Source organism: Myotis myotis, unplaced genomic scaffold, assembly GCF_014108235.1.
Source record: "Myotis myotis isolate mMyoMyo1 unplaced genomic scaffold, mMyoMyo1.p scaffold_m19_p_1, whole genome shotgun sequence".
Lineage (NCBI taxonomy): Eukaryota > Metazoa > Chordata > Mammalia > Chiroptera > Vespertilionidae > Myotis > Myotis myotis.
In genome coordinates, this window is record NW_023416313.1 from 153,173,050 (window position 1) to 153,185,556 (window position 12,507).

The 12,507-nt window shown below is 42.7% G+C and overlaps 1 protein-coding gene across 2 annotated transcripts in view; it reads left to right on the plus strand.

Moving 5' to 3' along the window:
- FMN1 (formin 1) overlaps window positions 1–12,507 on the plus strand; it is a 407,216-nt gene that overhangs the window by 103,682 nt on the left and 291,027 nt on the right. Inside the window, exons 1-2 of one of the 2 annotated variants that reach the window (XM_036296411.1) lie at window positions 4,509–6,799; window positions 8,448–8,565. In XM_036296411.1, coding sequence (XP_036152304.1) covers window positions 5,414–6,799; window positions 8,448–8,565 — 1,504 coding nt within the window. In that variant the 5' untranslated portion in view covers window positions 4,509–5,413. Of the gene's footprint in view, window positions 1–4,508; window positions 6,800–8,447; window positions 8,566–12,507 lie in introns of those variants that run through there. The other variant, XM_036296418.1, reaches the window with a different exon arrangement.

Below are 12,507 nucleotides of genomic sequence, written 5' to 3' on the forward strand. Positions count from 1 at the left end.
TAATTTCCTCAGATCTCAACTTCATTTGGTAAGTTAAAACATACTTCCTGATCCCCAAAAACCCATCTCCATCCATTACCCCACTCATACCTTATTTATAGTTTAGTTACTTTTCCCAATCTATTGCTCAAACTTTTTTCTTTCACAGATATAGTTTCTACACTTTTACTTACTCTTACTAATGTAAATTCCACTTTCTACTTGCTGTCTCTAGCAAGCCTCACATGAACCTAGTTGAACCACTTTAGGAAGCTGGAAGCAATTAGTTATTCAGTTCAGGCCCAGAACTTGAAATAAATTGGATAAAGAGAAACATGAGAATTAAGTAGCCTAATGCTGTGAAATGTAATCTTGTTTGCTTTACTTTCCCTTGCCTTTCGGGGTTTTATGAGAATGTGGGAAGGAATTATCTAAGCTGAATGATATGGGCGAAGGTCACACAGGGTAAAGGGAAGTGGTTCTAGGAAGTTTTCTTTTTAGGCAACATCCAACTTCTGCATATAGGCTTTTTTTATTGTTTTATTTTGTGTGTGTGTTTTTCTTTTAGTTTTTAATGCTGATGAATCAATCTTGTAAGACTCAAGGAGCTTGTTTCTACTGCTCCCATGAGGTGATGTGCCTTTTTGGTTATTGTTGTAATCACTTTTTTAGGCTTATCTTACCAAGTTGGACTGATGTTCTTATTGCCATGAGGTACAATTGGCATAAGCCTCAATTTGAGAGGATAGTGAGATGAGAGGAACGTGGAAAATTCACTGGTAGTAAATTTTCCACACAAATATGTACTATGTTCCATTTTCAAGTAGCTGGGTACTGATTGTTTTTTTAACAAATAGTTGAAAGAACATGTGGGTCAAATGCTACCTCATTATTTATCATGTCTGTTTTAACTTAGTTGTCTAAGGTAGATCATTTTTATTTGGCTTTCTGCTCAAGTGTAGCTATTAAAGAGCTTGGGTGTCTTGAGATTAGAACAGAAGACAATCAGGTGAGGTTGTAAATGTGACAGTCTTAGCTGTCCCTGGTTTGGAGTAGGTTTTAGGTGCTTAATAAGTATTTATAGCAGAATAAAACACTGAAATACATAATGTCCAAGAGAAGTGATTATCTCCCTCCTGAAAATGTTATAGCAGTAAATGGAATCATTTTTCAAACCAACTAAGATCAAATTTGTAGGTTGCTTATTTTAACATTACAGTCTGAAATGAATTTCAATTCCCTAAATGACCAGAAGTAGTAATATTTTTCATGGTCATGAGGACCAGTGGCTGGCAAGACAGTCAATATTCAGAGATCTATTTGAACTGCCATGGTGCTCTTTCTTACTCAGCTTTAGGCAGTCATGGCTTGCTTTCATTCAAAATTGTTTTAGGTCCACCTATTGCTGTTCACTGGATCTGGGGTATGAAGTCTATGGCTAGAATCACCTCTTTCTTGGCTGATTTCTCCCATTAAACTACACATTTCATGATTATGGAGGGCTGGAGTTTCTTCACCTTTATATCCCCAGAGCTTTGTACATAGTCAGTGCTTAATAATGCTTTTTGGGTGAATACATCTTTGTGATAGGAATCCTTCTTCTTCTCCTTCTTCTTCTTCTTCTTCTTCTTCTTCTTCTTCTTCTTCTTCTTCTTTCTTCTTTCTTCTTTCTTCTTCTTTCTTCTTCTTCTTTCCTTACCTGAGGATATTTTTCCATTGACTTTTATAGAGAGTGGAAGAGAGAGTGAGAGACAGAGAGAAACACTGATGTGAGAGAGACATATTGATTGGTTGCCTCCTGCACACACCCTGACCAGGGCCGGGGAACCTGCAACCGAAGTATGTGCCCTTAACTGGAATCAAACCCGGGAGCCCTCCATTCATTGAGCCAAACTGGCTAGGGCAGGAGTCATGCTTCTTGAAAGAAAGGGAATTGTCAAGGCAAGCTGGAAAGCCTCTTGATGTGTTTTAGTCCAGAGGATTCAATGTCTTGATTGTGACCAGCCGAAAAGCCAGCTAGGGCCCTACCTGGTTTGGCTCAGTGGATAGAGCATCAGCCTGCAAACTGAAGGGTCCCAGGTTCAATTCTGGTCAAAAGCACATGCCCAGGTTTGGGGCTCCATCTCCAGTAGTGGGCGTGCAGGAGGCAACCAATCAATGATTCTCATTATTGATGTTTCTCTCTCTCTCTCCCTCTCCCTTCCTGTCTGAAATCAATAAAAACATATTTTTAAAACAGGAATTTTTAAAAATATGTTTTTATTAATTTTAGAGTGAAAGGAAGAGAGGGGGAAAGAGAGAGAAACATTGATTGGCTGCCTCCTGCAAGCCCCCAACTAGCAATTGAGCCTGCAACCCCGGCATGTGCCCTGACTGGCAATTGAACCAGCAACCTTTTGGTGCATGGGACAACATTCAACCAACTAAGCAACATCGGCCAGGGCCAGCTAGGAATTTTTGCTTGATTTTTCTAAGCAGCGCCTCTAGATTTTTTTCCCCTCAATTACAGCAAGGGAAAAGAATGGTCATTCTCATTAAGGTTTTTGTGAAGTCAGTATTGTGTGTCATCTCAGAGGGTAAAGTACATTATGCATCCTACTGAGACCACCAACCACATAAGCTGATATGCCTTCATATCTCACAATTCAGGTGTGTGTGGCAGCCTATTTTGGCAGGAGGTGGAAGTCAAGGTTTTAGAAGAGTGATTAAGAGTGTGGATTCTGGAGCCTGATGGCCTGGACTCAGGTTCTCATTTCACCGCTCACCGATGCTGTGAACATGGGAAAACCACTTTAACCTGCTGTGCTTCCAAATAGGAAAAAGAGAATAAAACCGACCTCATAGTTATATGTATCAGTCAGTTAATGTAGAACAGTGCTTGGCACATAGTAAACACCTAATAACTGTTAGATATGATTACTATTCTCCACTCACTAGCTGTGCCACCTGGGGCAGTTATGTTCTCTTGGCCATGGTTGCTTCACTTTTAAAATGAACCTAATAATACCTTACCCACCTTGAGGGGCTGGAATCACATCATCTCCCGAGACCCATGACTTGCCCACCCCCGCCTCCATGATGTATTAGCATTGTGGGTATTGAGAGGATTCTGAAACTTTATAATTTTGCTCCATGCTGTAGCGTAGAAAGGTCAACAAGTCTCTCCAACTTATGTCCCATTTTGCCAAATCTGCTGAGGGTTCTTGAAACGTATTCTAAAAATCAGTTAGTAGTTACGTCTGAGAAAATGGAGCCTTCTCAGTTAAAGAAGGAAATATGTGCCATGTCTCCTCCCCTCACCCGTATGTATATTGGAAGACTGATCTTATAGGCAGGTGTGATGATTCCTTTTTTTCCCTCAGCCTTGAAGCAGAAGTCTGATTTGGTCAATGTGCATTTTCTCTGGACAGAAAGCTGGTTCTGAGACTTAAATGGCACCAATGAATATTTCTGCATGTGTGGTGGACTTGTTTTTTAATTGTGTGTGCCCTAGTTAATAATCCCAAAATATACTAGGATCACTAGCAAACAGGAAAGTATCCATTTAGACATAGTCAAATCAGGGATTAGGAAGTGCTATCTTAACTTTCCTATAAGGAAGGATGGAATACAATATGTACCCTCTTTGTGCGAGGGTTCCTTTTGAACACATTGCTAGACGTGCTATTGCAATCAGAATTTCTTAGTGTTCATATTTATTGGGGAACATGATACAAGTTATCAGTGGGAGACCCACAGCCATTCCCTGCTACAGAGAAGGCAAGACGGTCCTTTGGCTTGTTGGCAACAACTATTTTGCAGAATAAATTGCTGTTTGTGTTTAACACCTGGGCTCAAAGAGAGCCGGTGATTACTTTTGAGCCACGGTAACTATTAAGCTAGCTTGACTCTCCTGATCCAGCACGGTGCCTTGCCTATCCCAGGTGCTTACTCAATGCCTGCTGACTGGACAGGATTTGAAAGAGAAACACTGAGACCTTCAGGTACGACAGGAAGCTGTCCCAAGAGGCAACTATGCAGCTGGGAGACAGTGCTGCAGTTTTTCCAGGACCTCAGTTGCCAGGTTCCCAGGATATAATCAGAGTATTGGAAACTACATTGAGCTGATGTTGGGTGGTGGTTTTGTCTGTCCCGTTTCTGTTTTAGGCAAATTGAGTCTTTGATAGAGACCTGGCTGGTAGAGACCTTTCAGATGTTTTGTCCCTTAGAGGAATGTGGCTCCTCGGGGACTTCGGTGAATTGCTTTGCCTAACAAGGCAGGTTGTGTGTTACCTTGCACCATGCCAGGCTTCCTTTAGTTGGTTGGATCACTGAAGCAGAGAGAGGTGCCCTTTAGCCGCCAGGAATCCTAAGAGAGCCAGGAAGTCAAAGCTGCTGAAGAAGCCTGAGGTTGGCAGGGAGTGTGGAGAGTAACCATTCCTGCTGGGGCTGTTTACTCTGCCACCCTAAGGCTGGTGGACACTGGGCGTGGTGGGCGTGCTTGTCTAAGTACTTGTTTGTGGAACACTGAGACACCAGGGCAGAGCTAAAACAGCAGTAATCTGAAACCAGTCGCGTTGGTTTTCCTTCTCTGGCCTCAGCAGCTAAAATCTGCATTCCAGATGAAACCTGCAGGGAAGCGGAAGAAAGCACTTAAAAAAAAAAAAAAGCTTCAAGGGCAGTAAATTAACTGCTTTTGAGTTTTAGGGATTTTGAGATGATCTAGTTCTTTCTTTACTTTTATTTCTTTGCTTTGGCTTTGTGAGTGGCTGTTGATCTGTGTGCACTGCTAGTTTTTTGTGTGTGGTTTTTGTTTGTTTGTTTGTTTGTTTGTTTGTTTTGTTTTGGCCTGGATGACACAGGCTTCTGACCATAATTTAGATGGCAAAGGAGGGCCCGTAAAAAGTATTTCAGTCATTTTCTGCTGATTCACTTTTGAACGTCTTGGGCTGCTGGGGTGGTGGAGGGCTGTCAGGAGCAGCTTGCCGGCTCAGCACTTTCTGGAACCTCACTTGCTCACCAATGAGGAAGTTGAAAGCAACCAGGAGAAAGACAGGCACTGGGGCGGAGCTGTGGTGAAGTCCTGGGCTGGGATGACTGGGGCCGGCTGACTTTCCTTATGACAAAAAGCCTTTTGTCCACGGAAATAAATACGGAAGTCCCAGAGGAGCAGCCTCCCAGCCCGCGAGTAGTAAGGTGCGCAGCCCAGGCAGCTTCTGGGCATAGAGCTCCGCGGACTTTTTACAGTGGCCCTGGGCGCACCGTGGCCGCACAGACCGGAAGGGGAGCACAGTGACCGACCTGAAAGAGACCAAGTGTGCTGCTGGGCGGCCGAGGAGCTGGCTGCCGGTCCTGTTGCTCCCGTCCTGTAAGTTAAGAGCTGATGGAGTGGATACACTGAGAGCAGGGCAGGTAACAGAAGTCGGGACTGCCATCGAGGGCGCTGCTGTGAGGCATGGAGGACGTCGGTGACCCTGTGAATGGCAGTGATGTCTCGCAACCAGACAAGTCTGAAGCGGGACCCGAAATGGCCCAGTCGATCCTGAGCAAGTTCTCTATGAAATCCCTCTTTGGGTTTGCGAGTAAATTGGAATCTGTGAAGCCCGAGGAGGAAGACGTGGTGCTGCAAGCATTCCACGCTTTAGGGGTGGATCCCACGCATCGGCTGGATGGTCCCAGCCAGGGCTCGGATGAGCAGGAGGCAGGGGCTCAGGTTGCACCGGGCCTCGAAGGAGATGATGGGAAGACTGCGAGGGAGGAGGCAGGGAGGGAGTCGGAGGGAGGTCAGGGAAAAGCAGAGGCAGGGACTTCTCTCCCTGGTCAAGAGCTTCTTCCACTCACTGCCCTGAGTGTGAGCGGAGACGATGCCATCTTGGTTCGCGGGACCCTGGTGACCACCACCAGTGATTCGGACTCTGAGGATGGTGGCCAGGAGCCAGAAGAGGGAAGCAACACCAATGGCCCAAAGTCCCCAAGTGTTGTTTTATCCGAGCCATCTGAGGAGCCCAAAGAAAAGCCAGGAGACCGTAGAGAGAACACTGCTGCTGGGGAGAGGGATGCTGCAGAGCTCGGAGAGGAAGGTCCTCAGGGGGCTCCCCCTGAGACATGTAGCAAACCGGAACCTGCTGATGGTGGTCTTCAGACAGAGCACAGCCCCAGTCAAGGACAGGCTGGGGAAGAAGGTTCCCAAGTTCTCCCTGTGGGAACAGACCAGACTTTGAGTGCTGGTGTCACCGAGAACACCTCTTCTAAAAAAGAAGCCCCTGGAGAGAAGTCATTCCAGCTGCCAGCTTTCTTTAGTGGGCTCCGCGTGCTGAAGAAGGGCGCTCCCGCTGAGGGTGGGGAGACCATCACCGAAATTAAACCAAAGGATGGGGACCTGGCTCTGCTCAAATTGACCCAGCCGGTTCAGAAGTCCCTAGCACAGACAGGGCCTCAGACAGGGAAGACTGGGGAGAAAGCCAGTGACCTGAAGGCCCCTCCCACTCTCCTGGAGCAGCTCTCCCAGCTCCTCAGCATCGACATGCCCAGGGCCGAAGTGAAGGCAGAAGACCCTGAGCCGACCCGGGGAGGAGAGATGGGCTGCAGCGCTGCCCAGGAGAGCCAGGGCGGCCCAGCAGAAGCCCAAACCCCGGGTGGAGAGGTCAAACCGAAGCCACCAGAAACCGCCCTGGAGGCCTTTAAAGCCTTGTTCATCCGTCCCCCCAAAAAGGGGACCACAGCTGACTCCTCTGAGCTGGAAGCTCTCAAGCGCAAGATGAGGCATGAGAAGGAGTCCCTAAGAGCTGTGTTTGAACGGTCCAAGGCAAGGCCAGCCGACGGCCCCTCGGATTCCAAAAGCGTATGTAGAATTGGGTTTTCCATTTTGTCATACAATGTGATGCTGCTGTATTTCTTTTGAGGTTTCCTGTCAAAGTGAATTCCGATCACCTATTATTAGTGACTGTCTTCTAGGTGAATGATGATTATTATTGAAATTGTCCTTGTAAGGAGTAGGACAGCAGCGTTTCCTTATGTTTTTATGGATTGGTATAAGAGAGGTGTATGTAATTATGTGCTGGTGGGAAAGGGAAGCTGCCACTCGGAGTTTAAACATTAATAGTAAATGTTCTTATAAAACTGAGCAGCATGAGGATGCGATGCAATATGGAAACAGCCCAGGTTTCCTCACCACTTAATTATATACCTCGGTGAAAAGTATTTTTCCTTTATATGTCTGCCACTCAGCAGAATACTTGTTTGTGATGTAATTGAAATGTTCTGGGTTGGTTACAAGGCATCCTGATTGAGCACTGCATTTAAAATGAGACCTGGATTTTAATTCTGACAATGCCATTTACTGTCTGGGTGACCCTGATCACCTCTGAGCCTCAATCTCCACATGAGGAGAAAAGAAAAAAAAAAGTGCTAACCCTCAACCTATATAGTGGTTGTGAAGATTAAGTGAAGGTAGTGTATGGTGACTATCTAATTAATAAAAACTGTTATGCAAAGAAAATTAATTAATTTGGTAATTTATAGACTACCTGTCCAGTAGATCTTAGAGGTTCATAAGGACAACGAATAGCACGTCTTGGGTTGTATCAACTCAGAATACAATTATTTCCTCTTATACAATTCATCAGTTAAAGTGTTAAAAATTAAAAAGTTTTTGGTAGAATTATCTTGGGTTTTAATTAAAAACTATACACAGTGTAACACTTGCATAGTTACAAAAATCAACGGATAAAAATAGCTTGAAGGCCATCTCACTATTATTTTTTTAATAGGAAAGAAAAAGCGAATTGAACTAGCAATGTGGGCTGCTTGAGAAGTGTATCTTGGCCTACAGCTAATGTTGATGGAAAGTGGAATAGTAGTCATTATATCATAAAAAACCATGGAGTTGTTTGGGATACACTTGTAAACATTCCTATAAGTGTACTTGATTAGAGTACATTTGTATCTATATCTACAGCTCAAAGTGGATTTGTGATTTTTTTAGAGATAGTTACATGATAAAAATCATCTATCAAGGGTTGTGTAATACTTGGCCTTTGAGGTGTGTGTTTTTTTAATTGAAGTATAATGAACATACAACGTTATATTAGTTTCAGGTATACAACATGATTTGACATTTGTATGTATTGTGAAACAATTAGCACAATAAGGCTCTTTACCCTCTATCCCCATGCGGAATTACAAAGTTCTTTTCATGTTATGAGAATATTTAAAATTTACCTTCTTAATAACTTCCAAATTTAAATTACAACACTATTGACTATAGTTACCATGCTGTACATTAATTACATCCCCATAGCCTTGAGTTGTTTTTTAAATTTTTCACTCCCACTGATCACTTTACATGTCTGGGAAAGGATCATTGAATACAATGTGCAACTGGCCATTATTTTATTCATGTTAGAGTTAACATGTTTGTTTTCGGGGAATAATTAGCTTTAGCCATATTTCATTTAACTGATCATTTTCTTTGCCCATTTTTTAAACAGCCTGAGCACAGCCCCACTGAGCAGGACGATAGGACTCCTGGCAGACTCCAAGCTGTCTGGCCACCCCCAAAGACAAAGGACACAGAAGAAAAAGTGGGATTGAAGTACACTGAAGCAGGTAATGTGAAAACAGGCCAGCCACCCAGGAATGGGTCTCCTGCTGCAATGGCTTTTAGTTTTAATTCAGGAGACTCTCAGAATTTGAGTTTTTGTTTTGTTATAAAATGTAGTGCTGAAGGCTTTTCTTTTTGGTTGCGCCTTTAAAGGGAACCCTTACACTCTTATCGTTAATGAATCTTTTTGAGATGAAAGGTGAATGCAGTGGAATGAATGAAGGGGGGCACAGGTGTAAAGTAAGAGACCCTTTGGGGAACTAATGGAGAAGGTAGATTACAAATTCCTCAGGAAGCAGGTGGTTGGCCCTCTATAATGTGTGAGCTGGCAGGGTTGCTGGAAGAGGCAGAGTATGGTTCTCCAGAGCTGTAATCTGATTTGCTATTTGTCTGTGACTAATGCTTTTCAGCTACAGGAACCTTGTGCAGAGTGAATGTACAGATCCCATATCAGTTACTCTTTCACTTTTGTTAGACAAAAGCTTTAGTTTGTGCGTGGCCATTTTTAAAGGAACCTAACTCTCTGGAAACCTTTCCAGGAGCTTTGCTTGAATATATTTAAATGGAGTGGAAATCTAGATATTTTTACTCTGTAAGTGAAAGGTTCACATGAAATTGTAAAAAGAAATGAAGGATGAGAGGATAGTATATCTTAATTGTATATGTGTGAGTGTAGGTGTCTCTAATGAATCCTATGTCATCCTAGCATTTGAAGATCACCTATGCATGCTTATATTCTGCTGGTGTCTTAGATATGTGTGCATATTAAGGTCAGTCTATCTGGTTATAAAAATGTACTTCAGTTGTACTCATAGGTAGACATAGTGGATCAAAGTTTAGGTGATTTAGTAATAGATGGGTTTTCTGCAGTATTGTAAAATTTCTTCAGTGATTGAGAACATATGAATTTCATTCAGCAACCTGATTGCTTTTAGCCTCCTTTTGCACAATTGCAAACTTCTGACCACCCCAAGGCATCAACTACTTCATAGCATTTTTTCCTGCAGTGCTTGACTTACAGAAAGAACATATATGTAGCTGTCCCAATGTTCTTACCTACGTTTGATTTTCCAAAATTGGAATGCTTTTGATTGCAATATTCAACCACATATCAAATTATTTTCCACATGATCTGGCATAGTCTGAACAATTATAAGTATTAAAGTTTGCTTTTAATGAAAAACCAGAATCCTATACGTTCTTATTCCTAGTTTATATTGGTGATGTTACTCTCATCCCTACCAATGCATCATGGCATCCTTCTTGTAACTGGCCATTAGTGTTAACTTTATTAATGATAGAGTTAATGTGTTTATTTTCAGGGAATAATTAGCCAAGTTCCATTTGGTAATAGAGAAGGAAATAAACCTCAGTGGTATTTGGGGGGTGTTTATACTTCTACAGAGATTCCTTAGGTTTCACTCTGTCTTCTTTTATTTCTGAAGCTCAGCGGAGCACCCTAATTTACCTCATATGTGGCTTTTCCAGTCTTTCTTATTTTCTTGTTTTAATGTAATGATCTATGTTCTGAGAGGTCTCTAAAGTTTTGGATGAGATGGGGAAAATGAGGATGAAGGGCCGAACAATGATAGTTCTCCTAGAAGGGCTCTGATGGCCCAATGACATCATGCGACAGAGAGAGGGTGGCAATTAAGGGAAGGCATGTAGGGCGGCCAGTTCCCATGAGTGACAGTACTGTGGCTTAATTACTGTGCTCCTAGGGCAGTGGTTCTCAACCTTCCTAATGCCGCGACCCTTTAATACAGTTCCTCATGTTGTGGTGATCCCCAACCATAAAATTATTTTCGCTGCTACTTCATAACTGTAATTTTGCTACTGTTATGAATCGTAATGTAAATATCTGATATGCAGGATGTATTTTCATTGTTACAAATTGAACATAATTAAAGCATAGTGATTAATCACAAAGACAATATGTAATTATATATGTGTTTTCCGATGGTCTTAGGTGACCCCTGTGAAAGGGTTGTTCAACCCCCAAAGGGGTCGCGACCCACAGGTTGAGAACCTCTGTCCTAGGGCTAGTGCTCAGGTTCTTGAAAGCCTTGGAGGTGCACAATACCTTGTGGACACACTTGGGGGATGGGGGGGTGGATATAAAAAAAGAATAAGATAGCCCACGCCTGAAGGAAACTCGTTTTTGACCCAGTACTCATGGTGCCTTGTCACTTACTGCTAATCTTGAGGAAGTTAACATTTTCCTTTTTATTGTCTCTGTTGTTAAGAAATAAGCATTTGGCTTATAACAATGCATTCTGTGGTATTTTCATTGATTTCCCCTGCCCTTAGGGAAACATACAAAATTTACCACTCTGTAGGAATCACAGAGACAGAAAAACTATATACAAAATATTTCAAAGTATTTGAAGTCTTACGCTTTTATACCTTCAGTGCTTTTATTTTTCTAGTGTGTATTATTCATTAAATGAGTGAAACAGGAGGTCAACACTCTAGCATTCATATTTCAGTTGTGCGATAGCAATTGTGAGCTGTTGATATCTGAGCCTAGTTCTTGGCAGAGATGGAAAAGAGATGATGTTTTTCATCATGAGTCTCACACTGTCCTTATGCTGCCCTTGGCCACTTCGGACTTGCCACTGCTTAGATTTCCCTCTATTCAGAGTTTATCGTTCAATGATCTTTTTTTTTTTTTTTTTTTTTTTTTTCCTGAGGGCTTAAGATAACACCTAATACTGTAAACTCACTTTGTTCAAGAATAAAAAGTAAAAGAGAGCTGATATCAGAGAAGCTGTCCCCTTAAACTACTGCTTCTTGAATCCTCTTCGTCACAGGAGGGTAGCTAGCCACTGTTGCTGGTGCCCACTGCCAAGGATCCTCTCTCTTGTCATTTCCAAGGCCGTCAGCATCATCTGTAGCTGCTGATGACACTGTGACTACCTTGGCAGCTAAAGCCTTTGGCTTCCATTAGAGCCTCTGGTGCCATTTTGATGACATTGTGCCCCCCATCAAGGGCAATTCTGCTGCCAATCTCTGAGCTCTTGGAGCCTTGGTGATGTGCCAGTTGAGAGAAACACCAGAACCTCCAGAGCTGTCACTCAGGGGACTCTCAGGTGCTAGAGCTGACCTCAACTACTCAGGGAGGACCCCGGTTGTGCCTGAATTGTTCTGCTCAAGGAGAGAGAATCCCTTTCTCCCATCTCTTGGGCTGTGCTTTCTTACATTCCTCCTTGTGTTTGGAATGCCTCACTGCAGTTTTGAGTGAAAAGAGAATCCCCCGCTTCCCTTTTCCTGGGACTTGAGCTGGAAACCACCTGAGTGACAGACCCCATATTCTTCTCCGAACCAGAGCTTGCTGTTAAAACAAGTTTGGGGCATCGTCTTACATTTTCAGAAGGAATTCCTTAGTGGACTTCTCACATCTTAAGGGTTAATCAATCCAATGTGAGTCCTTGCCACTTTCCTGTGGAGCCAATCAGAAATAGCAGTGAGCTTGTGAAGCTCGAGGCTAAGCAAAACCCAATCACAACAAAGTACAAAGGTGTTCTGTGGCACATACAAGGGGAACATGAGAGAAAAATGCCTACCTCTTAAATTTGTGGCAAAAGCAATTTGTCTCATGAGAAATAGATAACCAGTATTCTGTCCCTTTTCTAATACACTGTCCTGTATGTGCTGAGGTTATGTAAGGGTTAGTAACTTCCTTAGTCTTTAAAAACAAAAACCTAGAAAGCATAAGATACTCTTGGTATCATATAATCATTGAGTAATAAGAGTTAACATAGGGTTAAACTTTTTATCTCAAACTTGAATGAAAATAATGTATTAACCACCTTAGGTCAGATCTTTTGTGCAGTATAAAGGCACTTGGCCTTATTTTCTTTTCATTGTGTGTATTACTACATCAAGAGAGTTCTGTTGGGAATCAGGCAACATGCCAATTGGGTGACTTGATTGAGAGTTTATTA